Raw genomic sequence first — 27,720 nt, 5'->3', positions numbered from 1 at the left:
GAACTATTATTTAAATAGATTAAACTAGGGAAGTCTTGTATATTTATGCAGCTGCTCTCATACTTTGAATCACATTTTGAATCTTGACCAGAAGACTGGGAATGATGGGAGTTTTGGAGGTAGGGGGGGAATCTGTTGTGTTTCTTCATAAGACAGATATCATTGGATGTTATCCATAATTTTCTGCACTAAATTGACTCAAATGGCTTTTTCCCCTGTAGAATTTGATGACTTTGTCACAAGCTTGATAATAAATATTTTTTTAAAAGCTGGATAGTAAATAAATCTAGATATGCAAACCATAAACATTTTATACCTCGTGTTCCAATTTTTACATTACTTTAAATCTATGAGAAATAACTACCATTAATATCTTTTATTAGCAACATGAATATTTTATTCCTAGAGTTGTTTTTTGTCCTTAGATTCCGATTCAAAATATTATCTCTGAACATAACCAAATGCTGTTGCTTATTTAGAGACACCTTTATTTATTCTCTGGTCAAAGAAACATCATGACAAAAAAGGCACAACAACATTTCCATACAAAATGAAAGGATTTACTTTGTTTCTGCATGGAGATGAGCTAATGATGTAGGTTTTCAGAGTATTGAAACCCATTTGTTTGTAATAAATACTTCAACATTGAATTGTCAAAATCTATAATTATTTCCATCAGTGAGACCTCAGTGCATCTGAAGGCTTAAAGTGTGCTTATGTTTAAGTGCCAATCAGCTTTTCTTAGAAACATCACAACCGCTGAGCTGTGCCAAACTTTGTTCAAGAATTTGTAATGTGTTAGTTAAGTTGATTGTGTTATTTGCTGCCTAAGTTTGTAAGGATAGATGGGAGGGAGAAAAAAGTAAAGTGGAAAGGTTGCACGATCACCCACCATTTATAAATGGCTCTTCATTCAAAACATTCCGGTTTGTAATCTGAAGTGCACAAGATATTGAAAGAGCTGTATTGGAAATATATATATGTGTGTCCCTTCAATTCAGCTTTTTGATTCCTGAGAACTGCATGGACTAGTTCCTGCAGTCTTCTTGAGAAGGTTTTTTTTTCCAAAAATGGTTTGCCATTGCTTCCATCCTAAGACTGAGACAGAAGAGTGACTAGCCCAAAGTCACCTATCTGTTCTCCACGATGCTGCTTGGAGAGTCCAGCATTGGGATATGACTCCACCCTCTGATGTCATAGAGCTGAGTCTGCCACTATAAAAAGCCAGCCTCTGCAGAGACCCCCAGCTTTTTGACTCAGCTCTTTTGACATTAAGAGCTATTGTCTCTGGAGCTAATAGTATAGTGATCTTAGATACAAAAAAAAAGGAAAAAGTGAACAAGATAACATCAGCACAACTCCTGAGGACCCAGTAGAGCTGCGCTCGCAGGGAGAGCAGGGACCCACTCTTCTGTGCTGGTCAGCTGTCCCAGCAGGGCACTGACCATTAACAGCACTGGGAGAAAGCCGCGGAGGCTCCCACACTGCTTCTATGAGGCGTGCCGCTTGCCGCAGAGCCTTGCACGCCATTCTTCGATGCGTGGCTCACCTACAAGCCTCCAAGCCAGGAGACCAACCGTGCGGGTATTCTGCGGTGTGTGTCTCCCGGAGCGCAATTTGGGCCTCAGGTAGGAGGAGGAACCGACGGGCCTTCCACGCGATCCCTCAGCGAGCTAGGTCCGATCCCTATCGCGCCTCCCAGCTGACATTTGGGAAGGTGAGAGGGGCAAATCCCCAACATGAAAGCAGACTGCCAAGGGCTGCAACTGCCAGCGCTCAAGTTATCTAGCCTGACGGAGTGAGGCCTCAAGATCCAGGCCTGTAACTGTCGTTCCTCAAAAGCCTCCTACCTTGTGGCTGGTGGCCATTTTAGGATTGAGTTCTTTTGGGCGCCATTTTGATTGGGCCTCAAAGCAGTGATCCATTCGGCCTGGCCTCCATCTCAGAAGACACCCTGTGGAGGAGCTGATAGCACCTCCAGTGTTCTTTCTTGAGAAATAGAAAATGATTGGGCCCAGCCAGAACCATCAGGCTTGCAGGTTACCCAAGGCCCTGAGGTGTCAAGAAGGCCTCTCAAGAGAAGGTGTCCAAAAGTCCTTTCAGCTAATAGGGAAACAGCAGTGAAGATCAGGGCCAAGGCCCTTGCTTCCAAGAAAACTTCAAAGTCAGAACTCAGAGTTGAAAGGCAGAGACATGCTGCATTGAAAAAACAGTTTGCCAAAAATTTACAGCAGTTAAAGGAACAGGGCCTTTCTCAGTCAGGAGACTCTCAGACCTATACTAATCAGGCCCCAGGAACTGTAGGGTCAGAAGGTAGTTTAGCAAGCCACCTTCAGGCATGGTCCCCTGAAAGGCCTGATGAGGCTTCCATTCCCCAAGACCTTAGCAGGACTGGGCCTAGCTTCAGGCTTGCTATTTGGGATACTGGAATTTACAACCCTCAGGGGTTTTTGCCCAAGGGGGATATAGGCCCAAGGTGGAAGCTTCGTTTACCCCCACATTGGCAGGGCTCTGCCCTATGGTTCCCCCTCAAGACAATAGGCCCCAAGATATACAATCTATGGTTTCTGTGGCAGTCAGACAGGGCATCGCTGAGGGGTTCCAGCTGCTCCTCTGACTAGCAGGGGGAGCAGTATCCTTCCATTCTTCTACCAGGGAAACCCCCTTCCCCAGAGGGTAACTTCCAAACCCCTGGATTTCATGTATCCCTCCCATCTCCCTAACTGGGCAGGACAGGAAGACAGAGGCTCCTCATACCCCTCAGAGCACAGCAGATCTTCTGGGTCAGAGGAGGTGGAAGGGGAACTCAGGGACCTCTTTCTTTCCGACGAGGAAAGTAGACTGGAGCAGCCCATAACAGCGACTGTCTTCAGACCTTCTTTATTTAGGCCCCTTCTTCAAAAGGCTTTAGTTACTGCGCAAGGAGGTGGCACCTGAACCTCCAGTAGACCTCACGGCCCCAGGGGACTCTTTATTCTCCAAGCCCAGTGCCAAATGAGGTGCTTCCCTCCCCACTCTTATTTTTGGATTTGGTGACGGATTGATGCTCTGCTCCCTTGTCGGGGCCCCATCCCTCATTACAAGACAAAAGATTCTTCAATGTGGGTCCCTCCCTGGCTAATGCCTGGGCAGTGCCATCTGTTGATCCCCCGGGGGTAGCCACCTTTGCTTCCTCAGGAACCCCCACAGAACTGGAAGATGTCTTGAGACCTGAGGACAAAAAATCAGAGCAAACCGTGAAACGCATACACCAGGCTGCAGCCTGGGCAGTGAAAGCCTCCACCATGCCCTCGTTCTTTACGAGGTCAGTCATACGTTGGTTACACCAACTTCAAGACCAGCTACCCAGCACTGATGTCAGGGCCCACCAAGACCTCAACAAAATAATTGCAGCTGCTGAATTCATGGCTGACGCTACCCTAAGCTCTGCCAGATTTGCGTCAAAGGCAATGGCTTCCTCTGTGTCTGCAAGGCACCTTCTCTGGATGCACAACTGGCAGACCGACTCTTGGCGCAAGTGGAAGTTGGCTGCTGCCCCATGCTCCGGGGAAAACCTTTTCAGAATAGCCTTGGAACTGTACCTGGTGGAAACCAGGGACAAAAGGTAAGTGCTGTCATCAACCAGCAAAAGGTCAGAATTCTGGCAGATGCCATACTCCAGGCCCTCTTAGCAGCATACTCTTAGCAGCATTGGCAGCTTACCTCCGAGCTTTGCCTGTGAGAGTCCAACGCTACCTGGACGACATTCTGATCCAGTCCACCTATGTCCAGGCAGCCATCTACGACCTTCGAATCACGATGCAACTCTTGTAGGAGCATGGATTCTCCATAAACCTCGTCAAGAGCCATCTTCAGCCAATGCCCCGCCTGCTGCACCTTGGTGTCATAATCGAGACAACTTGCTGTGAAGTCTTCCTTTCCCCAGAGAGACAGGAGAGCCTCAACGAGTGGATCAACAGAATTTGACCACTTCACACTGTTCCCCTGTCTCTTCTGTCCCAGCTGCTTGGGAAGATGATCTCCTGTATCAACCTCTATGCCTACACACTTACACCCTGCAATGATTCCACCTCCCCTTTCAATGGGCGGGGACCAGCTATTCTGCCAGCAGGGTCCAGCTTCCACCGCAGATGCTTTGCTCCTTTCAATGATGGTAATCCCAAGCCATTGTGAGGGGACACCTCCTTTTCAAGGAGCCGGACAGAATTGCTTTTATCTTGCTTAAATCTTAAGTTTTCCAATAATATGATGACTTTTGCAATTTTCTTTTTTCTTTTTTTTTAAACAAGTTTTATTTTTCAAGACAAACAATACATAAATACACATAAACACAAAACATAAAAGTATAAAAAATCTCTTTTCTGAAAGTTGCTTAGTCCCGGGTTAAAACTCTTGGTACAGACACAAGTTCAATTTCATATTCATTTTACATACCATTTCATATCTTCTTAACATTTTCAATTTTCTATATAACTTCTCCTCTCCTTTAAATTTTCTCAATTTTATTTCATTTTTATTTTTTTATCTCCTCTCAATTCATATCGTAATATTTATTATTCTTTGTTCTATTCCAGCCAATCATTTATTTTTCTTCTTTAAAAAAAAAAGAAGTACTTTCTCCTATACACTATATGGAGTATGATGCCTTTGTCTTTTTCCTCTGTATTTATAGTACTTAATATAAAATACATAACCTACATTGGTATTCTGTCTGGTACATTCTAAAATTATACTATATTATCAAAAATAATACAAATCTATTCATTAATATTGATATTCATTCATATCTTAGATATTTAACTCATTACTTTTCAATTAAATCACATGCTTTTATGAGAGCCCTATTTTTCAAAATTATTCCCCCCCACATCACATATTATAGCTCAATATTTCATTGAAATGTTCCTCCTCCTTCTACTTCAAATCTCATTTCACAAAAGGTTTGCTAATATACCATCTTCTAATTATTAATATTAACAATCATTTATATCTTAAACATTTTATCCATTTCAATTGAATGTCATGCCTTTGTGGGAACACTTATGCTTTCCACGATTATTACCCCCCACATCATAATCTTGGATCATATTTCATTACAATACTCCCTTTTTCTTAACAAAAATTTCACTTGTTTATGTTAAATATTTTATCACCTTTTAAACTACATATTATTTCTAATTTTCTATAATTACTTCTAAATACAGATATAAAAATGCAATCTTATGTACCTTCTAGAATCCCATTAACAATAAGACTTATCCATTATCTCTGAAAAACTTTTGCTTCTTAATATCTTGCTCCCCACCATCCTTTCTCCCTTGCTTCTTCTTCTCCTTGTCCTCTTTAACCCCTTGTCTCCCCACCTCCCTTTTATTCTGCTTTCCCCCTTTCTGTTGTTTCTTAACATAATGTCCCTTTCCACCTTATTCTTCTCTTTTTGGGCTGTTTTTCCAGATCTTAAAGACCTCCGCTTTTTCCCTTCTCCAATCAAAGTCCTTTTCTCATCAAAGATGGCTTCTCCTTCTTCTTTATCCCCATCATCCTCATTCTGCTTCACATAAATATAAATCGCCATTTCTAAGTATTGGAAAATAGTGCCAAGTCCATCTTCACCTCCTTGTTTTTCTCTTTCAAATTTTTGATATATAAGTTCCAATTCATCCATAGATGATGCCATTGTGTAGAGAAAAGTTTTTCCAAACAACCACCCAGATGATTTAATCAGAAATAATTTCCAAAGGTTCCAAAATCACCAAACAATCCAAACAGACTGTTTCTTTTAGATACTTTCTTCTTCTTGACTTTCTCTTTCTGGGGTTAAAGTAATCACAAATCCTTTTCAAATATATTTTTTGAAGTTTTTAAACTCTTTGCAATTCTAGGCAATCTTCTCCTTATTTTCAAATTTTGCTCAGATTTTTTTCACTCTCCTTCCCACTCACAGCCAAAAAGATTTTTTTTCCCGGTGTCAAAAAAAACTTTTCCCTTTAGGGTACTCGCAGCTTGTAACACTTTTGCAATTTTCTAAGCTCTTCATAACAAAAAAGTAACACACTTTTTCCTTCATTTTCACCTGTTTCATCCCTTGTAACATTCAGTGATTATATGCTCAAAATGAAAAAAAATATATTCAGAACTACAATGTTAACTAAACAATTTCTTTCATAAAGAAAGTCATTGTCCTCTCCTGCTTATCTGATCTTCAGAAAGTTAAGAGAAACTTTTTTTTATCTTTTCCAGCTTTAGCAAGGAATATTTCTATATCTAACCATGATTTTCATCTTTCTAAAGGCCTGAGTTAGTTGTGAGAGAATATTGTTTGCCTGTCTGAGTCCATATTTACTTGCAGATACTGTATACAAGAAGATTTTCATACCCTCTCATAAGTAATAAGTAGTTTTGGTGGAAAAGCGTTATACTTTATTTTTCGATTGCACTCTAGCAATTATCTTTTGTAATTATTTAATTATAAAGCAATCAATATTTTATTTGTTTTCATTGTCTTGTTTGCTTTAATAAAGTTTAACTTAAAATCACTATAAAACACATTATTAGCTGTTAAATCTTGATTTGGAAATTATCTGTTATCTAGTCCCAGGTTCAAACCAAACTGTATACCAACTACATTGGGTTATATGCTTATGTAGAAATCTAATGAAATCATTCATCATCATTTGTTTTAATTCTGCCTAGTTTTAGCCTTGAATTTAATTTTATAAGGAAATTTACAATTTATAATTTGTAAATTTAATTGTGAAATAAATTTATAAAATCAAAAATTAACTCATATGAGAAAAAGAAAATTGTCATTGCCAAGCCAATATTTTTCAGGAAGTACATGGCTAATGCATTTGGAAGGATGACATTATATTATACAATTCCGCATGCTTTAAAAATTATTCCAACCATATTAATAGAAAAATGCAGTACCTCTTTGAAGCAGCTGTTCCTTTTTTTAGGCAGCCATTGAGGAATCGATTCCTTCCATTGAGGAGTTGACTTTTTAAAGCTCTCAAGTGACCAAGACTATTCTTTTTGATTTTTGAAACATGTTAGATTTGCTGTTACATTTCACCAAGATTATTATTAATCTTAGTACAGTACTACTTTATCCTAGTATTATAACTAACAGTCAGGTTATACATGGCATTGCACATACAAGAACTTTTCACTTCTGTTTCATGCTCTGAAACACTGACCTAGAAAATTGTAAACCTTTTTGGAATAGCTATAATGTGGAAGGGAGGTAGAAATATCAGAAATCCCTTGTAGCTGTGCCCAGATCTTTCGATGAATCTTCTGAGACCAAAGGTTAGTATCTTTTTAACTGTGGTATTGGGCTTTGTCTGACTTGAGCAAGACTGGGAAATAGTTCACTCTGAAAAACCTATGCATAAAACTTGCTTTCATAGTTATGTTTTGGTTTATATATTTAGTTAGCTAGTTAGATTTCTATCCCTCCTTTCCTTGAGCAGTTGACAGAAAATGATTAGCTAAGGTCACTGAATAAATTTCACTACCTAAGGATGGACTTGAATTTGTGTGTCTCTGCTAGTAGTCCAACACTTTCCCCATATCAAATTGGCTTGCTCCTCTTCCAAGAAAAAACTTCCATTTAAATTAGAATAACATTTTAAGGAACATTTAGTTAATTTTAACAGAGTGAGTTCTCCACTGTATGTTGTAAGATTTCTTGTTGAAAATTAAAGACAATGATTCTCTGTCCTTCATTTCCTCTCTCTTTCTGCAGTTGCTGTGATTGGCTTATAAACATTTGCCGGAAGAAAAAAGAACTTAAGGCGCGTACAGTCTGGCTTGGATGTCCTGAAAAATGTGAAGAAAAGTATCCAAGAAATGCTATAAAAAACCAAAAATACAATGTCTTTACATTTATACCTGGGGTAAGGCAACCTAAAGATACACTTAGTTTACATGTTATATGTATATGAATATTGTATTTACAATATTATTACATGATATTTATGAACATCTAGTTGTATGATCTTTCTTGTAATAGTTTCACTTTTGAGAATTTTTTTCTCAATTAATGAAAGAGTTAATTGGGAGCAAAGTACAATTAGGGGCTGATTTCAGTATTTAGTTTTCCAAAACTGAAAATCTGTTTTCAAAAGAAATAACTTTTATGTAACAAATGAAATATTGTGATGATTATAGCAAATTTAAAAACATCTTTAAAAAACAGTGACTGATTATATATTTATCTGGTGTGTAGGATAGCACTAAAAACAGTTACGATCCAACAATAAGTATTATTGGTGTTCTAAATTATGTGATAATTTTTAACTATATATTTGGTAATTATTTTGTCCCACCAGTATGTATAAATAAAAATTCCTCTTAATAACATTTTCAGCTAAAGATTATATAAACATTTCAGATGCATGGCTTAAGCTGTTAGGAAAGAAGTAGAAATACAGATTTTAATCTATATTTAAGTGTGTATTTAAATCTGTATAATAAGTGAAATGTATATGCTACATTTTATATATTAATGAAGATATAACCAATATTCAGAAATCAAATTGACCAAATTTGTTTTCTAAAACGGTTGTAAAAATCATTCATATGCTCTTATTTAAGAGTTTCTTAAGAGTTAATTTACCGTTTTACAACTGTAAAACTGTATGTCAGAGTAAGCTTTCAGTTGTGGGTTATAAGAGAAAGAACTTCCTTTTCCTTTTGTGTCCCTGAGTAAAGTAACCCTCTTTTAAATGCAGAATAAATGGTTAGAAAGCTCATTTTCCAGTATGGCTAGTGGTACAGATTACAAGAAAACCCATAAATATAGTAATTCCTTTTATATATGAAAAGCATATATTGTACTGCCTATTATGTGTACTATAGGCGTATAACAAAACCCCTTATTAAGTAAATCCAGTTTAAAATAACATTCCTGTCCCTTCAGATTTTGTTTTTGCTTATTACGGTTTTCAAGATGCAGAATTCTTTTCAGTACTGACAATAATAATTTGTTGTAATACAATTTGTGTAAATCACAAAAGGGCACAGTTTGGCATTTTTTGTTCTTTGACTAATTTCACTAAATTCTATTATGACTTTAGCATTGATTCTTTTGATAGTTAGTCTTGTACTTTCTAATTTAATATTTGACTGAAAAGTAACTCTTAAGGGTGAGGTGTTTCAATGAGTATAAAATAAACAGGCTATTATATACTGTGCCTTTTACTGCAGTAATAAATTGCTTTGTTTTTTTGTTGACAAGAATGCTGCGACTTTCAAATCTTAATTTCAATAAGAATGCAGATTTTCTAATTGTTATGCATTCGTTTTCTCTCCACTACCCCTACTTACCAGTGCTATTCAACTGTCACGTGTGTGAATATTTCTAGTACTCCCCCCATCCTTATAAAAAGAGAAAAAAGGAGTTCATAATGTGTTTTCTTTTGAGTATGAATGTCAACTCTTTTCATGCAGACAAATATTTTTATCTGTGCATGAAACCTGCATTTTGTCTATTTACACTTAAAGGTCATTAAATATATATTCAGTCATTGATTACTATAGTTAAATGCACAATGTGTATTTCAGTGGTTTAGGCAGAATCCTAATGCCTTTAAAGATCTCCCTTGATTTGTGAACACCTGTTGGCATATCCAGATGCATTATTAGCCTTCAAATATTTTTTTCTTAAAACTTTTCCTTAGGAAATGGAGCAGTTCGAAAGCATTTTGTAATTGCACAGTTGGAATCCTATTCTGGCTTTAGTATGAATACCAATTACTGAGCTATTAATTGATGCTAACTGAGATTTTAAATTAATTAGTGGTGAGGAAGAAAATATTGTTATCCTGCTGAGATTAATTTATATGAGAATTTAAACATTCTAGAAGAAAATAATTATGTTTCATTGTAAATATAAACACAGTATTGCTCCAGCATAGTTCTTAGCTTCTGCTTGTAGTTTAGTTATAACTACTAAACCAATTTGACTTCCCTTGTATTGAAATTTCCATAATATGTTGGTTTGTCTGAAGCTTACATTGATTGCAGTGTGTTCTACCCACCTACAGTCTTTTGGGTAACAGTCTTTATTTTCATAATAAAAATGGAAATGTATTTAAAATCAATTACAGTATTAACATATTTTCTAAAGGTAGTTAGGGATAATGGCCGAACAGAGTGACAACTTATATAATGCTAATTTTATAGTACAATAAATTCAGAGGAATTATTTTGTGTCACATACTATTTTCTCTTATAATTGTATTCTGTGTGGAAAAAAAGATGTACTTTTCTTTCCTGTACCCATTATTTTGGTGCTAATAGATATACAACATTAGAGAAAAGTGGGATGTGATATTTATTACATTGATTTCTTGAATAATAACTAGATACAAGCTTAAAAGTTTTTTCTGTTAGCAAAACCACTATTTTCTGAGCCCTATTTATAAGGCAGGTATTATCAATTTTGTAAGTTTATTTATAAGACTCACCAAAGCAATTTATGTTTGGTTTTTTAATGTTAAAATGATATATAAATGATAAATATTAATTCTCCATATAGGAGGTAAATTCTAGATAAATTTATCTCCTTTAGGCTAGAAGAAAGTATTCAAGTCCTAAATGAAGCATCACCATAATAAGTTATGATTATTGCCATTTTATGGTTTTCCTGTTTCTTTCACTCTAGGTTTTATATGAACAATTCAAGTTTTTCTTGAACCTTTATTTTCTGGTAGTCTCCTGCTCACAGTTTGTACCGGCACTGAAAATAGGCTACCTCTACACCTATTGGGCTCCTCTGGTAAATACAAAAGCTGTAAAAACTATTTTGTTTCTTTAGATAATGAGCAGGCTAGTTTGCCCATGTCAGAGAGTCAGGAGATTAAGCCCTCACTGTTAATGATTGAGAGATTAGAATATCCCTCATCAGCTTTAAATTTTTCTTCTTTTTCTGTTTTGAATTTCTACTGTCCTAATGTGGCCTCCAAATATTTTGACCATATGGGCAGGGGATAAACGGGTTGGCCAAAATATCTGAAGGACACTAGTTTGCCTGGGTTGTTGCTTTGATTGTATTTAGATGAATGTAATCACTAGCATTCCTCTTAAAGCTAACACTGTAATTAACATTCAACTCACTGTAACCATGGCAATAACCTTTATATAGATTGGGGTATTTGAATGAGCTGGGGGAATGGAGCACGTGAGTCTGTGAGGGAATGAGGGATGGGGTAGCTTTTTGCCTCTTAATCTTGTAAGCATAATTAATAGGAATTAAGACAGTTTTTAAAAGTGACTTTTAAATAAAGTGTACTTTGTATGCAAAAAAAGAATAAATGTAATTCTTTAATTAAATTAAGTATTGGGGGAAATACCCTTTTGAACTTAACCAAAGTTGATTAAGCAAGCTGAAGGATGGGCAGTTTCAACCCACATAGATATATACATTCAAATATTGTGATTTTTATTACCACTTAAGAGGGCTTATGGGTAAGATGTTGGGCCTAGCTTGATTATTTTTCATAAACAGGTAGTTAATGCACTCAGATAATTCTTTATTGAATATTCTTAAAAGAACCATATTAAGAAGCCAGTTTTGGTTTGAAGTTTTCAATATAAATATAAATCCATTTGATAAAAATAGCAAAGATTAGGGAAGCTGTCAAGGAACATTTACATTACAAAGCTTTTAATATTATTATTAAAATATGTGTTTCATTATTAAACTTATTAATATATGTATTTCAACTCAAATTGTTAGATTCAGGAGACTGTGGATTTAACTTCATGTGAATTGAAATTAAAAACATTGGGATGATAATTAAAATTATTTGATTCAGGAGACCCAAAAATATGACCTGAGTATTGTTTCTTTTCTAACAAGAAATATTGGGTATGCATGTTAATTATTCAATATACACTGCTCAAAAAAAAGGGGGGGGACACAAAAATAAGACATCCTAGATCTGAATGAATGAAATATTCTTATTAAATACTTTGTTCATTACATAGTTGAATGTGCTGACAACAAAATCACACAAAATTTATCAATGGAAATCAAATTTAGCAATCCATGGAGGTCTGGATTTGGAGTTACACTCAAAATTAAAGTGGAAAAAAACACTACAGGCTGATCCAACTTTGATGTAATGTCCTTAAAACAAGTCAAAATGAGGCTCAGTAGTGTGTGTGGCCTCCACATGCCTGTATGATCTCCCTACAATGCCTGGGCATGCTCCTGATGAGGTGGCGGATGGTCTCCTGAGGGATCTCCTCCCACACCTGGATTAAAGCATCCCCCAACTTCTGGACAGTCTGTGGTGCAACGTGGCGTTGGTGATGGAGCGAGACATGATGTCCCAGATGTATTCAATTGGATTCAGGTCTGGGGAATGGGCGGGCCAGTCCATAGCATCAATGCCTTCGTCTTGCAGGAACTGCTGACACACTCCAGCCACATGAAGTCTAGTATTGTCTTGCATTAGGAGGAACCCAGGGCCAACCGCACCAGCATATGGTCTCACAAGGGGTCTGAGGATCTCATCTCGGTACCTAATGGCAGTCAGGCTACCTCTAGCACATGGAGGGCTGTGCAGCCCCCTAAAGAAATGCCACCCCACACCATTACTGACCCACTGCCAAACCGGTCATGCTGGAGGATGTTGCAGGCAGCAGAACGTTCTCCACAGTGTCTCCAGACCCTGTCAAATCTGTCACATGTGCTCAGTGTGAACCTGCTTTCATCTGTAAGGAGCACAGGGCGCCAGTGGCGAATTTGCCAATCTTGGTGTTCTCTGGCAAATGCCAAACGTCCTGCACGATGTTGGGCTGTAAGCACAACTCCCACCTGTGGACGTCGGGCCCTCATACCACCCTCATGGAGTCTGTTTCTGACCGTTTGAGCAGCCACATGCACATTTGTGGCCTGCTGGAGGTCATTTTGTAGGGCTCTGGCAGTGCTCCTCCTGTCCCTCCTTGCACAAAGGCAGAGGTAGCAGTCCTGATGCTGGATTGTTGCCCTCCTACGGCCTCCTCCACGTCTCCTGATGTACTGGCCTGTCTCTTGGTAGCACCTCCATGCTCTGGACACTACGCTGACAGACACAGCAAACCTTCTTGTCACAGCTCGCATTGATGTGCCATCCTGGATGAGTTGCACTACCTGAGCCACTTGTGTGGGTTGTAGACTCCGTCTCATGCTACCACTAGAGTGAAAGCACCGCCAGCATTCAAAAGTGACCAAACCATCAGCCAGAAAGCATAGGAACTGAGAAGTGGTCTGTGGTCACCACCTGCAGAACCACTCTTTTATTGGGGATATCTTGCTAACTGCCTATGCTTTCCACCTGTTGTCTATTCCATTTGCATAACAGCATGTGAAATTGATTGTCAATCAGTGTTGCTACCTAAGTGGACAGTTTGATTTCACAGAAGTGTGATTGACTTGGAGTTACATTGTGTTGTTTAAGTGTTCCCTTTATTTTTTTGAGCAGTGTATTTCTACACCAGTTGCTTATTCCTAGCTATGGCAGGAATCTTTTCAGGCTGAAGAAACAAAGGTTACACATTTGTTTGGAAATGCCATTGATTTCTCAGAATAAGAGATTATGTCTGTTAGTGACTTCAAACATTAGGTTATCTATCTTAAAGTTAGAAGCAAAAAATCTTTTAAAAGAAATAGTCATGTCCATATTTGTTTTTCTTTATAGGGAAACACACTAGCCAGTTTTTAACCTTAGGCACATATCTTGTCTTGTTTCAAATTTACTGTTAAACGTTCTGTGTATTTTAGTGAAAATATTTTCCATTTAAGGAAATGTCTGTTCTATTTTAAACAGGGATTTGTTTTGGCTGTCACCATTCTGCGAGAAGCAGTTGATGAATTTCGACGTTATAAGCGAGACAAGGAAATGAATTCACAGTTATATAGCAAACTTACAGTACGAGGTTAGCAATCATTTTTTTTATATGAATCCTGGTCAACGTTCCTACTTTGAAGCTTCTATCGTTTTCAGTTAAAACAGGCCTGCATGACTTTTGATATACAGTGTGTCACATACAGCCTATAAACTATGTACTGTCATCTACCAAATGATTGTTAACACTAAGGATTTTCAGTCTCAGGCAGAAATACAAAAAAAGTGGTTAGCAAACTGATATAAATTGATCATATTTTCCAATGGACTACCTTCAGTAAGATAGATCACAGCTTGTTCAGGCATGCTTGATACCGTGAAGGGAAATCAACAGATTATACTATTATATTATATATATAGATTATATTATACTTCTAATATAACTAAAATAAATATTGCATACTGAGCAATATCATTTTAGTTGGATATTAAGAAATTGAATTCATCGTTATTGAATCCAGTTATTGTCATTCTGTTGATGAAATAACAATGCTTATTTCTATCACACAGCTTCAAAATCTGTCCCACATTAGGTGCAGCTTCCATAACTGTTCTAGAAGTTTAGACTTCTGAAAACCGATTTATTAATAAGAATCAGAATGTGTGCTGCTGAAAAAGCAGAGCTTGTAAAATTATTTTAAGAAATGTTCCTATATTACAGTGACACTTGTACTAACATCATTTCACTATTATTGTATAAATACCCAGGGCGCATATGACAATTTTACACTTCCCTTCTGCTACAACATAGAGTATTATTAGATTGTGTGCACCAGCACTTAAAATACATCAAAAGATGACTTGGGTCACAAATCAGTTTTAATGAGCAACGAGATCATAATTATAGTGTTATATTATGATAGATTTAGTTTATTGTGTTTTTAACGTCCATTTATTGCTTTTATTTTTATTTTTAGACTTTTACATTTGTTTAGATTTTTTTATATTTTCTAGTTTTTTAATGTAACTTTATTTTTTTGTACTCCAGTCTCCTTATACTGTTTTTTTACTTAATTGAAGATTGATAAATTAATACAAAAATTAATACACAGAGCATATTTATTTAACAAGTATCTCAATTTATTTGTAAAAATATACCCGAACTAAGATGAATAAGTCAATTTCTTAAAATTTTGGGTTGGATAGTAAAACAGTGATGAAATACAAAACTGAATCTTTTGATGAAATCTCCTAGGAAAAAAGCAAATTAGTGGATGATATTTTCAAACAACATGGAAAGTCATTTGTTACATGTAACATTTCATTGCAACAAATTATCATTCTGTATGTGTGAACAATTAGCTCTTAACTGATATCACGAGCTTTCGCTATTTCTTGTATGGAGATTTTAGCTCTTGTTCATATTACCTTGCTGATGCTTTTATTAAAAAAATGTTGAGGATAGAAAATTATCTTCCCTTTGTTTAATAAAGAAAGAAATTACTGATTAGAACAGTGGTTTTAAAAAGGTTTCTTCCTCCCAAAAAACAATTCAAAATTTGGTTAAATTTGGATTCAAAAATTTGGTTAATTCTTCAAAATTCCTATAATTTTATAAATATTTTTATTTGTATGAAGAAGCATCAGCTTCATGGAATTATATACAGGGATCCTTTCACAAATAGATTTGTCATTGTTCCGATTTACATAGAATAGCTATGGCAACAGTGTTGGATTAGCTTGGAAACCTTGGGCAACATTGTAACTTTTGATATACCTGTTTCCAACTTCATAGTTTTATTAACTGCAAAATTTATTACTATAATTCTTGAAGTTTATTGATTGAGAGTAAACAACGATTTCACCTTGATCAGCTCATCAGTACATATGACTTCATATGTTTGTGGTTCTGTCATATTTCTATCACATACATTTCTTATTGTTTCAGTTGCTTGATCCAGATTTCTGAAGTTTATATTAATATAGAAGTTGTGACATACTTTTGTTACATTGTTGCATGAGTGTTTTATATTATTTGTTTTCTGCATTTGATTGCGAGGTGGAAAGGCCAAAATTTCAACAATAAGAATTTTACAGATCATGTCTTTGTTTTGATTAATTTGTTTAAAGTATGTATGCTACATTAAATTTAATAGCTACAGAGACCTAAAGGTAATGGGCAAGGCCAGTTATAATGATTGTTTGTAGTGCATGATATGGATTGTTTTCATTGTAGAAATATTCTGCTGTATTCATATATGTTGATTTTATTTATTTTACACTCATTCTTCTTCTTAAGTCGTTCATGTGTAATGAATTATGATAAGCACTTAATTGTGTTCTAGTTGCACATAAGGCTTTAGGCAAAGGCTTGTGCCTTGGTGGACCATAAAGCTTGAATATGCAGCCACTTCTGACAGCTTTGGACTTTTTTATTGGCAATTACACAGATGGTGAAGAGTGTTTTTAGTTTGTGAGATGTGTTTCGGAGGAAAAATAGTTTACAAAAATAATTTATGCAGTGAATAGCATTTGATAGTTTTCCAAATTATCCTTTCAAAGTTATAATGTATATTTTGTTTTCTGAAATGGTATCCAGTGATTACTTTCTCTATATAGATAAAAAGCTTGTTGATACCTTAAGGTTTTCATACATATAATTGCTAATTGCTAAGGCACATTCTATCAACCTCACTTCAGACAAGGAATCTGAATAACAGTAATCTGAAATTGTATGTTCTTGCCAGATGTGTACATTGTGTGAATAATATCTTGATATTGTTATATAATATCTTGATGTAGAGATTTTTTTTGTAAACAGTATTTCACATTGCAGGGCTTGTTCTTGTGGCCTTGCAGAATGCAAGTGCTTTCTGAGAAAGAATATAGAAAATTGCTATATTTATATTTTGAATTATTGTTCCAAAAATGGATGTGACATTTTCCCAATATTTATTTGGGACATAGAAATATAGATATATTGTTAACATTAAATTCATTTGTCTTCTTGGAGTAATGCTTAAGATGAATAAGAGGATGTTAGAGATGGGATAGCAGCTGTGATATGCTTAGGTAGGAATTATTTTTAATATTAATTAAAATAATTTAATTAATTAAGGCTATCAAGTTAAAAATTGCATTTTAGGGACTTCAAAACAACATTTGCTAGAAATTTGATATAATATAAAGGATAGCTTCAGATTTCAGCGTAAGTAAGAAGGAAATACATTGCAGCTGTTAAATTCTGGCAAGGTTAAACAATAAATTCTCATGGCACTTTCTACAGGAAATATAATACACCAGTTCTAATATTTTCTGAAAAATATCAGAATATTGAAGTGCATTTATTCTAGCTATAATTTATAATTCTGAGATAACCTAAAATATTATTTACATTTATTTTTAAAATATCCAACTCACATTCCCAAGTCATTTAAAAAGAATTACCTGATTTTTTTATATATCTACATGTAACTTTTCATAAAATAAATATTTTTTAAGAATGGTTTGTGACTTAACAACAATTATACTGTCCATAAAAGAACCGGTTTCCTATAGTTGTAATCAGGTTTATTATATAGGATTACCTTATTTGGTAATTGAAATATCCTTTTTCAGACTATATTCATATTCACAATATCATCCAAAAAGAATCTCTTTACAGTCGAACATTCTGTCATCTAAGAAGACCCGTATTATACTGAGCTGCCTGAGGCACAAATATAGGAAGTCTTCAATTTATGGTCATTTGTTTAACAATTGTTCAAAACTATGACTGTCTGAAAAAAGTGTCTTGTGATAGTTCCTGTCACTGCCGGATTCATTTAATGACCACATGATTTGCCTATTGCCTATTGCAATTCATTAAATGAATGCAGTGGTTTACTTAATGACCACAGCAAACAAGGTCATAAAATCATCTCAAATGATTCATTTAATGACAACTTAGCTACAGATGTTACTTTCCTTACTACCAATTGTGGCATAAGTTTTGGACTTTCTATATTTCCTTTTATTGTTTAACTTATAATTTTTTTCTCAGCTGATAAAATTAGCATGTAATTTATTCCAACAGCATGACAACATAGCATTGGGGTATTGTTTAAATGTAAGAAAGAAAAATATTCTTCTATGTCTTTGATATTGGATATTGATAACATCTAAAATGTATTTAGAAGAGTGTTTTTGAATATCCATTCTTTTCCCTTGTTTCTTCGTTAAATTGCAGTTCTTAAATTTAGTTTTTAAAATGAGCCATTAAACTTTTAGGCTCTTTTTTCTATGTTAGCTTAATAATTCAAAATGTATTGTGAAGGATAGAATGAAAGATAGAAATAATGTAATGGTAAAAGTTCTGTGATGTTGAGATCATTGCTTACATTGATTAATTTCTTTCTTTAAAGGTAAAGTGCAAGTTAAAAGCTCAGACATTCAAGTTGGAGACCTCATCATAGTGGAAAAGGTTAAATTTTTTTGGTTAATCAACATTTTAAATGTATTTTTCTGTTCTTTTGTCCTGGACATTATGTATCCATTGTTATTTTAAATTACCCTGTAATCCATTAAAATGCAAAATTGACAGTATTTTGATGGCAGTCATATATTTTGCAGGCTTACTTTGGATTTGCCCTACATGGCATTGCATTATCGTTCTCTCTTTTCTCCTCACTATAAGAAGAATGATGCCAAATACAGTAGCTGCATGTTGATTAGAATAGATTTTAAAACAGAATTCAAAGAAATGCACAGCTTCATTAATTCATGGGAATAGAGCTAGGTTAAACCAAACTATTGAATTGAAATTAAATTGAATTGAAAATGTTTCCTGAAATGCATATACTATCTATCTATAGTTCTTTTTAATTCTCTGTAAATGAGACATCTTAAAACTAAGCCGACTAGTATAACTAACTAGTCAATTATATCTTCAGTGTGACAGTAGGAATAGAAGACAATAAAGCTGCATAACTAAGAAAAGTAATGCAAATAGCCTCATCTATAAATGTCAAGTCAATTTTCATTAAAAGAAATATTCCTGTGCATTTCTCACATCTGCTTCAGGAGATCAGATTTAAACATGAATTCAGGAATTCATACCATCAACAGATCAATCCTGATCAGCAGAAGGGCATCTTCAAATGCAAGCAAATAGTAGAACTTGAAAAATGGAAGATGATTGTTTTCATTATATACAATTATATGTAAAGCTTTATTTTATGTTATATATACATTTTATAAATTATATTTTTTTATAAATTATATATACAGGTGGCACACAGATTTAATAAAATATTATTTAATATAATAATTTCTAATATATCATTTTATATACTAATATTGATCTATAAAATACTTAATTTAATATGGTTCACTTTAACTATTACAATATTGTAGCTTTTGTGAAGGACTCATAATACAGTCTTTCACACCATTAATAAAACTGGAACTTGTATAGTTACTGGCTTATTTGATTTTATATACAGGTAGTCCTCGACTTACAGCAGTTCATTTAGTGACCATTCAAAGTTACAATGGCACTGAAAAAAGTGACATGACTATTTTTCACATTTATGACAGTTGCAGCATCCCCATAGTCATGTGATCAAAATTCAGATGCTTGGCAACTGACTCACATTTATGACGGTTGCAGTGTTCCATGGTCATTTTGCAAGCCTCTGACAAGATCAATGGGGAAGCCAGATTCACTTAACAACCATGTTACTAACTTAACAACTGCATTGATTGACTTAACAACTGGTCATAAAATGGGGCAAAACTCACTTCACAAATGTTTCACTTAGGAATATAAACTTTGGGCTCAACTGTAGTCAAAAGTCAAGCACTACCTGTACAATATATTGATTTTAATATATCACATTCTGACTACTATAGTACTTAAAATAAATGAATTTACACAGTTAGCAAATACAATTACTGGAAAACCCTTGAATGAATCTTGCATTTTAAGTTGAAGATAATTTTTCTGTTATTTAATTGAGATATTTTTGATCCTTTTGAATATTGAACATAGCCTATTAGAGCTGGAATTACGAAGCATACTATCATAGAATGCTAATCCAGATTTTTAAATATTTTTTATTTCTTTCCATGAATTGTGTCATGTTGGAGGGGTAGAAAAACATAAAGTAATACTCTGAATAGTACAATATTTGCATGGAAAGTAGTTTTAATTTAGAGTCACCATTCATAACCCTTTTGCCATCTGTCTTTAGGGTAATCTTAATGTACACACTTCACTTAAAAAGCCAAACACCAATAGGAACACAAATGAACAATGAAAACATTACAATGAAACTTTTGGAAAGTGGATTTATTGTCACAGTGTACAACCAAAAGCTTCTTCATACCTTCCCTGGACTTTGTCTGCAGCAACTCTAGAGAGGTACACCTCACAGTTTGGGAAATCCAATCTTGAGAATTGGACATGAAGACGTACCAAAAAGGAAGAGCTTTTTTAAAAATCTATCATTAGTTAAATTGGGGCGCACAGAGGCTGAAAATGGGGAGTGTGGAGGCGGTGATAGGCAGCAATCCCTACAGACTGGAACAGCTTTGCCATTTCTTCCCAGCACAAGACCTAAACGGTTCTGCCTTTCCACATAAAGTAGGGAGCACACTTAAAAGAGTTTCTGATTCTAGAATAATTGTTCTTAACAACAGCATGTCAGCAAAAAATGACAAAGCTGTAAAGAAAATACCTATATGTTTCAATCCAAATGACCTTTCAATAAGTCAGTATTGATTTTACACTACACTAGTTGTGCTTTAAATGCAACTGGTTTTGTTCCTAAAAATGTGAAGGATTTTCTTTTTTGTCCATGTTCCATTCATTCCCACCTATATAATTTCTAAATTTGTATACAGATAGTGTTGTGGTTAGCCGGCAGCAGATGTGGACAGCTGAGGAGAGTGAGGACTCAGATGAGGGGCCAGAACCATTAGGGAGTGGACTGCAGAGATTGTGGGGGCTGGCAGCAGTGATGAGGTTCCCGAGGAGCCTGTGCCAAATGCGCGTGCGCGCAGGATTGCTCATAGGAAAGAGCAGCTACAACAGCACGGGCAACTCGGGAGTAAGGCTGCAAGGTAATGGCCCCCTCCTTCAAGAAGATAAAAGCCAGCTGTGAAATGAATGTTCTTTGCAGAAGGCAAAGACGTTTTGAAACTCCAGCCTCGTGGACATTCCAGTATCCTGAGTTTGTATTTGCAGATTCTTGTATTGCAAATTATTTCTTGTCTGTTATCTTTTGGTAAGCCTTGCACAGTTTGGCAAGGCTTGTGCTTATCACAGCTAATTATTTTGCAGAAGCATCACAAGGTTTCTGTTCCCTTTGGATTGTGTTTGATTTGTTGGAAAAGAGCATGGGTCAGAACAGATAGCCCCTGCTTAATAAACCTAACAAAGCGATTATTAAGTGGGAAAACGTGATCATGACTGTGCTTTCTGACTGGAATAGTCATTGATGAGTGATCAATAAGCAAGAACTCCTTGTCCAGTGTGATGTCCCATCCAAGGAGATAACCTGGTCCATACTGACTTAGTTTCAGAAATGTTGTAGATTCATTCAGGACTTCATGCTAGGAATTATGTTTTACTTTTAACAAATATAAGCATGAAGGAGACTATAATCATTTTATTTTTTGGTAGAAAAACAAATATTTAAAATATGTAATAAACATGAGGATTTGTTTTCATTGCTATCTGGCGACTTAAATGAGGATTGTAACATTAATCAGGTTTGATGTGTGGGAAGTGCATTTTTGTCAAAGCTTCAGCTTGTTAACAGGCAACAGTTTTAAAGGATGAACCTGAGTTGTGACTAAAAGGTTTATGTCAACATTAAAAGAGAAGTTGTAAAGATGTATAGTTAATCTATATAAAGACAGAGCATCTGATTTTATGTTTGTCATTTAAGGAATGATTTATTGACTTTTGAAGTTGCCTTTTGCCTTTCCTCTCAGTTTTTGCAGATAGTGGGTTCCCAAGTATTGAATATACAATATAGCTGCTATTCTTCACTAAGATTTATATTTTTGCTGTCCTTTTTTTCCACCTTGATATATAAAAGGCTTCTTGTTAAATGTGGGAAGGGTATGTATAGTTTGAGAATATGTAATAAAAATTATCATTTTAATTTTTTTAGCAGAAAAAAAATAACAAGATTTTGAACACATCTACTTTTCTGCTGTTTCAGTTAATTCTTTAGACAATTCCATGTATGATTTAAAGTAGTCTGGCAACCTTACATAACTGAAATAGAGAATCCAAGATCATTATGAGGTTCCTCTTCACATCCTCTCCTTATCCTGCTGCCTGAGTAGTCACAACTATAAAGGAGCTAAATCAAATTTAGATAAGCAACATTTAAATAGTTACTTTACCTGCTTCAGTTTTATCACCTAAACCCAAACTGTTGTAAAAAAAATAACCTGATGTATTAGTATCTACCGTTACTTTCAAGTTATTAGAATGCCTCTTGGAGGAACTACATCTCATTTTAGTACCAGATCACTATTCCATAATTTCCAATCCAAGGCAGAGAGCTTTCTCCAAACTCTTTTGATTGTACAATCCCCTTTTAGAATTTTAGATTAGCATTCTAGATTTTTTTTATACTAGTATCAAATTTTTCATTTTGCCCAAGGATTTTCCTGCCCTTTTTGTTGCTTTTTGTTGTTTCATTAGGATTATGTGTAACTTTTATTATACATCTGTATTCTGTTATGATCATATTGTATTCTATCTAATATCTGTAAAGACCTAGGGCAGTATAGAAATATTTTTGTATAAATGAAGAACTATGTACGGTACACTTTCATATACAGTGAGTATATGAAATACTTAAAATGTATTTTAACTAATACTTAAATCACAAATTGAAAATAAGAGATTCTTTTTATAGTGTTTATTAGTCTTGATGTATACTTATCCTACGTTCACCTCAACACATGCATATGCATGGATTGTTGAGCATATATATGGTTCTGTAGAAGTTAGAACATCTTGGCAGCAAAAATCACTATGTAAGTATTGTCTCTCATCTATTAAGGATACCAGAGTTTATGTCTGTCAGGTACAAACAATCAGGTCCACACAGGAGTTCAGTTATCTTATTTAGTGCTCATGCATATTTCACAGGAATATTCCCAGATAGGCAGCTTTTACTTGGACTAGATTAGATAAGGTTCAATGGCATTTGGGAGGGAAGGGTGTATGATCTTGCTCTCTTGTGCCTATGTAAAGATTCCAGACTAATTCCCCACTTGACTCCTCCCTGTGGCTCAGCCAGTCTCCTTCCTTCCCACTCTCCCACTCTCACTCTCTGACATGACAGAAGATAAAAGGACTTCCATTATTTGCTTTTTAATATATTAGTCACCATAATAGCTTCAGAAGAAAAGGTGCTTGTTTCAAAATATTCTCAAAATATTGTTGTAATTCAAGCATTAAGTACTTTTTCAGCTGCTTCATTTAAAAACCTGTGATTTATTTCTCACTCCTTCTCTGAGGGAAATGAGCAGTTAAGTATTAAATATAAATAAATATAAAAATAATTAGTCCTTTATTGTTTAAAAAAAATCTGATTTTGAGCGATAAATATATTTTAGCCAGTTAAATTTTAATTAAATTAATCTGAGTAAAATCTTAATTGCTTCCATGCTTCTGAGAGATATTTGATTAGAATTATATAATACATTGAAATACTTTTGGATTTTTTTCCCCAACAGAATCAACGAATTCCATCTGATATGGTATTTTTAAGAACGTCAGAAAAAACAGGTATGTTGGTATTGTCTAGTCTCAGGTGCTTGAGGGTGTTCTGGACTCAGCTTTCTATATAATGATTTCTTTAGCTGATCCTGGTTGATGTTGACTGGCTTATAAACAACTAGCTGCGAGATAAAGATCGTACCTTGTCCCATTTTTTGGCAGCAGAAGTATCTCCCTTGCCATGATAACAAAATCATTCTGTCAACTGAATGAAATTGAAAGATGTTCCGCCCTTCGCTTTGGTAGGTGGAAGTATGGACTTCTTCAAAATTTGCTTTGATCACAACTTGGTTGTAAGACTTCAAAATACATGTACATATAGAACAGCTTCTCCTACCTCTATGTCCTCCAGGTGGATTCCCGGAAACCTCGGTATGGACTATGTCGTTGGAGGTTTCTAGGAGTTAAGACTGATGTATCTGTAGGTTAGGGGAAAATTCCAGATTTTTCAAAGACTTGATCATCAACTCCTGATGCTGAGCAAGTCATGTGGGCTCTTCAGTATACTCTGTTTCAAATTCTAGATTTCTTTTGCAGTCCAAATGATATTTTGAAATAAGATAAGCCACATCATACCGTACTTAGTACCATCTACTTTTAAGTAGGGTTGCATAGAAATGAACTGCTGATAAATTAACATTAGAATACATACAGATAGTCCTTGACTTATGAACACAATGGAGCTTGCCTATTACAGTCATATGTTGCAACGGTCATAAAACAAGTCATCACCTGACTGATTGAATGTTACTTTTTTGTGGTTGTTAAGTGAATCACCATGATCATTAAGTGAATCCACAGACTTTAAATAAACAGTACAGTTGTTAAGCAAACCCATCATTTGCTATGGGGCATTTTTGCCCAAAGCCAGAAGTAAATGACAATATTCAGCAAAAACAGAGTAAATTGCAGTAATGTGACTGCACAGTGCTGTAAATGGTCACGAATGCAGGCTGGTTGCTAAGCACCTGAAAGGCAGTCACGTTGTTATGGGATGGTGGGGGGGGGGGTTTGGCTGTTTGTACGGTATTTGTAAGTACCTTTTGTGGTGTCTACTAGCACTTTAAATGGTTGCTAAGTGACTGATCATAAGTTAAGGACTACCTGTATACTGATATTAAAGTATGTTTTTATACAGACAATATATGTTCAGAAATACAGAATATAAAAATACAGAATATAGAACAAGATATTTAATGTTGTATAATAACAGGTAGGTAGTATCATACTTTATAAGAATTTTGAAAGAATGATTTGCTATCAGTAACAAATACAAGCCAATTTTATGGGGCTACTTTTTAAAAATATATTTGTATGATAAAACAAATTGTATTTCAAAAATCATAACTCTTTAATTATTTTTATGCATATTGTAATTGTGACTGATGAATAATGTTTTGCTGACATTAAGAGCTTCATGAAAATCCTTCCCAATGTTATTTAAATTAAACAGTTTTAAAAAGAATCATTTGATGTTTGTTGTATATTTATGTGTAATGTGCAAAATATTAAAAGCAGGATTGAAGAAAAAATTTCCCAGTTACAATTATAGTTCATTATGAATATAACTTCCTAGATTATGGTTTCTCAAATGAAACATTAATTCTGAAAGTACAGAATCCATTTAGTTTATTATAGACATAATATTTTTCTAAAGCTATTTAGGTAAAATGTTATAAAAATGAAGTCATGTCCTGCTGAATCAATTATTCTATTTAATTGTTTTACTGTTACACCTTATAATTAATTGCAAATTATTGTGTGGCACCTTTTTGCAGAACAGATTTGACACTTTGAACTTCTGAAATTACACAGAAATGTGGTATCACTTTGCTGTTCAGCCATTCAGCTCAAGTGTCACTTTCTATCTCTTTCCAAGCAGACTGCTGCAGAATAATAAGGCTGTAATAGTTGTGGCACGTGTTCTGAACATTCCTATTATGTTTAGAAGCCATACATTCTAAAACCTACCTGTCTTGAGAGGGGAAAAAAAGTTGAGAAATGTATTGCTATAGAGAATGACAAATGACTAGAGTGAAGTTTTGCACATACGGCCAAATAAACTTTTATCTTCAGGGCATGAGTGAATGCCAACAATCTGTCCAAACTATTTTAATCTGTTCCCATATCTCAGTTCCTATTCTGGTTTTAACATTTGATTTAACTTAGGCTAACCATGTTTTGTCATCTGTCTTGAGCCACTGAATGCTATTGCTTTTCTGAGTTTCACCTGTTTTTTCTACATGAATCCTAATAGAGTAAGATTAATACAATAGTAAATATATTATTAAAAGCTTATTTATGACCAAAGAACTGGTATAGCTAATGGACTTCTCTAAAAGCAAACAAGTCTTTGATTCTGATTTTGCCTCTGTTATAATTCCACTAGATTTAAGCTGTTTTATCTTGCTCCTTTGTAATACCAGGTTCACATTACAAATTTTATCGGATTATTTTAAAATATTATAACTGAAATCCAGAGACACTCTTTTTTTTTCTTTCAATGGCATTGCGTGAAGTGTTGGACTACTGATCTCTGAATGGTCTATCCCACAATACCTATAAAGGAAAAACTCAACTCTGTACTGATGTTTGATGATTAGGTGGTAGAACTGCCAATCAAAGCAAGGCAACATAAAGGACCTCCTTCCAGTTTATATTCCAGAGGGAGGAAGGAACTAAGGAGAGATGGTTTGAGAATGTATGTGTAGAAGGATAGGTCTGAGGGAGGCTCAAGGGTCCTAGTCCAGAAAAACCTCAATCTCTGAGAAGTATCGGATGATGAATATATTTGGGGCCCAGGAAAACAAATATTGACATGTAGATATGCTACAATGTTAAGTAAATCCATTTATAGCCCTTTAAAAGTTATTTATTAAAAGTTAATTTTTTTCTGTAAGTGTTACATCCTCTGCAGGCAATTTAGTCATGTTCTTAATGACATAAGAAATAAAGGGGGGGGAAGCAAAATAATTTCAAAATATAAAAGTATTTCATTGTGGCAGCATGATCAAGAGAGATATCCCAAAGTCGTTGGAATAATTTTGAAGAAAAGGACAATATGAAAAGGGCATTCAAATAAACAGCATGTAATAGTGTAAAAATCTAAACATAGGCCATTGTCTTAAGCTACTTTACAAGTACCAAAAAAATACAATACTAGATAGCGCACATATCACTGGCTGGAACTACCAATTCCCAAGTTGCTACCTGAAGTCTAGAGCATTTGGGGAGTTCCATACTTTAGGAGGCAAGATGCTCCTAAAAGTTATGTGGACCAATGCTGAGAAAATGCACATGGAGTAGTGATCTGCCCAAGCTCACTCTTCAAGAATTTGTGGGGCAGGCCAAGTCTTTCAATATCAGGAAATAAGTCATGTATAGCTTTTAAATGTCTAACCAGCCCTTTGAATTGGGCCTGGAAGCATAATTGACAACCAGTGTAATGACTTTGTCAGTAGCTTTACATGACTGTATTTGTTTCCAGTAGTTAGCAAATGGAATCCTGCCCTCTGATCAAATAGAGCTTCCAAACTGTCTTCAGCGACAGTTCTACATAGAGTATGTTGCAGTAATCTAAATATGATGTGATGACCCAGGGCGTTTACTTAGTAAACCTGTCTTGGTTCCTAGAAGTGTTAAGACATGGATTGGTCAAAATAAACTCAGGTTAAATCTTGTACAATGAAAGCCATAGTGATAGATAAGATTCTACTCTGGCTCGTTTTAGCTCTACAGCATGGGTTTCAAACTCACAGTGTCACGTGATGTTTCACTACGTTTTTTCCCCTTTGCGGAGCTGGGGTGGGTGCCATACAGAATCATGGATCATGGCCTGTGTGTGACACATCTGGCCCACAGACTGCCAGTTTGACACCCCTGCTCTAGAGGATAGCACTACAACTCCAAATTAGAGCTAAAACGAGCCAGAGTAGAATCGTATCTATCACTGTGGCTTCCATTGTACAAGATTTAACCTGAATTTATTTTGACCATGTCCTAACACTTCTAGGGACCAAGACAGGTTTACCAAGTATATTTGAATATCACCAGCCTACTGATGATAACTTATCCCAAACTTGTATGATG

The 27,720-nt window shown here is 35.1% G+C and overlaps 1 protein-coding gene across 4 annotated transcripts in view; it reads left to right on the top strand.

Annotated features, from left to right (window-relative positions):
* Positions 1–27,720, top strand: part of ATP9B (ATPase phospholipid transporting 9B) — a 153,029-nt gene that overhangs the window by 21,828 nt on the left and 103,481 nt on the right. For all 4 annotated transcript variants that reach the window (XM_087961446.1, XM_026669929.2, XM_026669928.2 and 1 more), the window contains exons 3-7: positions 7,751–7,901; positions 10,673–10,786; positions 13,824–13,932; positions 18,245–18,303; positions 23,589–23,640. In XM_087961446.1, coding sequence (XP_087817572.1) covers positions 7,751–7,901; positions 10,673–10,786; positions 13,824–13,932; positions 18,245–18,303; positions 23,589–23,640 — 485 coding nt within the window. The remainder of the gene's footprint in view (positions 1–7,750; positions 7,902–10,672; positions 10,787–13,823; positions 13,933–18,244; positions 18,304–23,588; positions 23,641–27,720) is intronic.

This window comes from Notechis scutatus, chromosome 3 (genome assembly GCF_049901735.1).
Source record: "Notechis scutatus isolate UNSWTSFEM ecotype Mainland chromosome 3, rNotScu1.2, whole genome shotgun sequence".
Taxonomy (NCBI): domain Eukaryota; kingdom Metazoa; phylum Chordata; class Lepidosauria; order Squamata; family Elapidae; genus Notechis; species Notechis scutatus.
The sequence above is the reverse complement of the archived record's forward strand: the minus strand, read 5'-3'. Positions and strand labels throughout refer to the sequence as shown.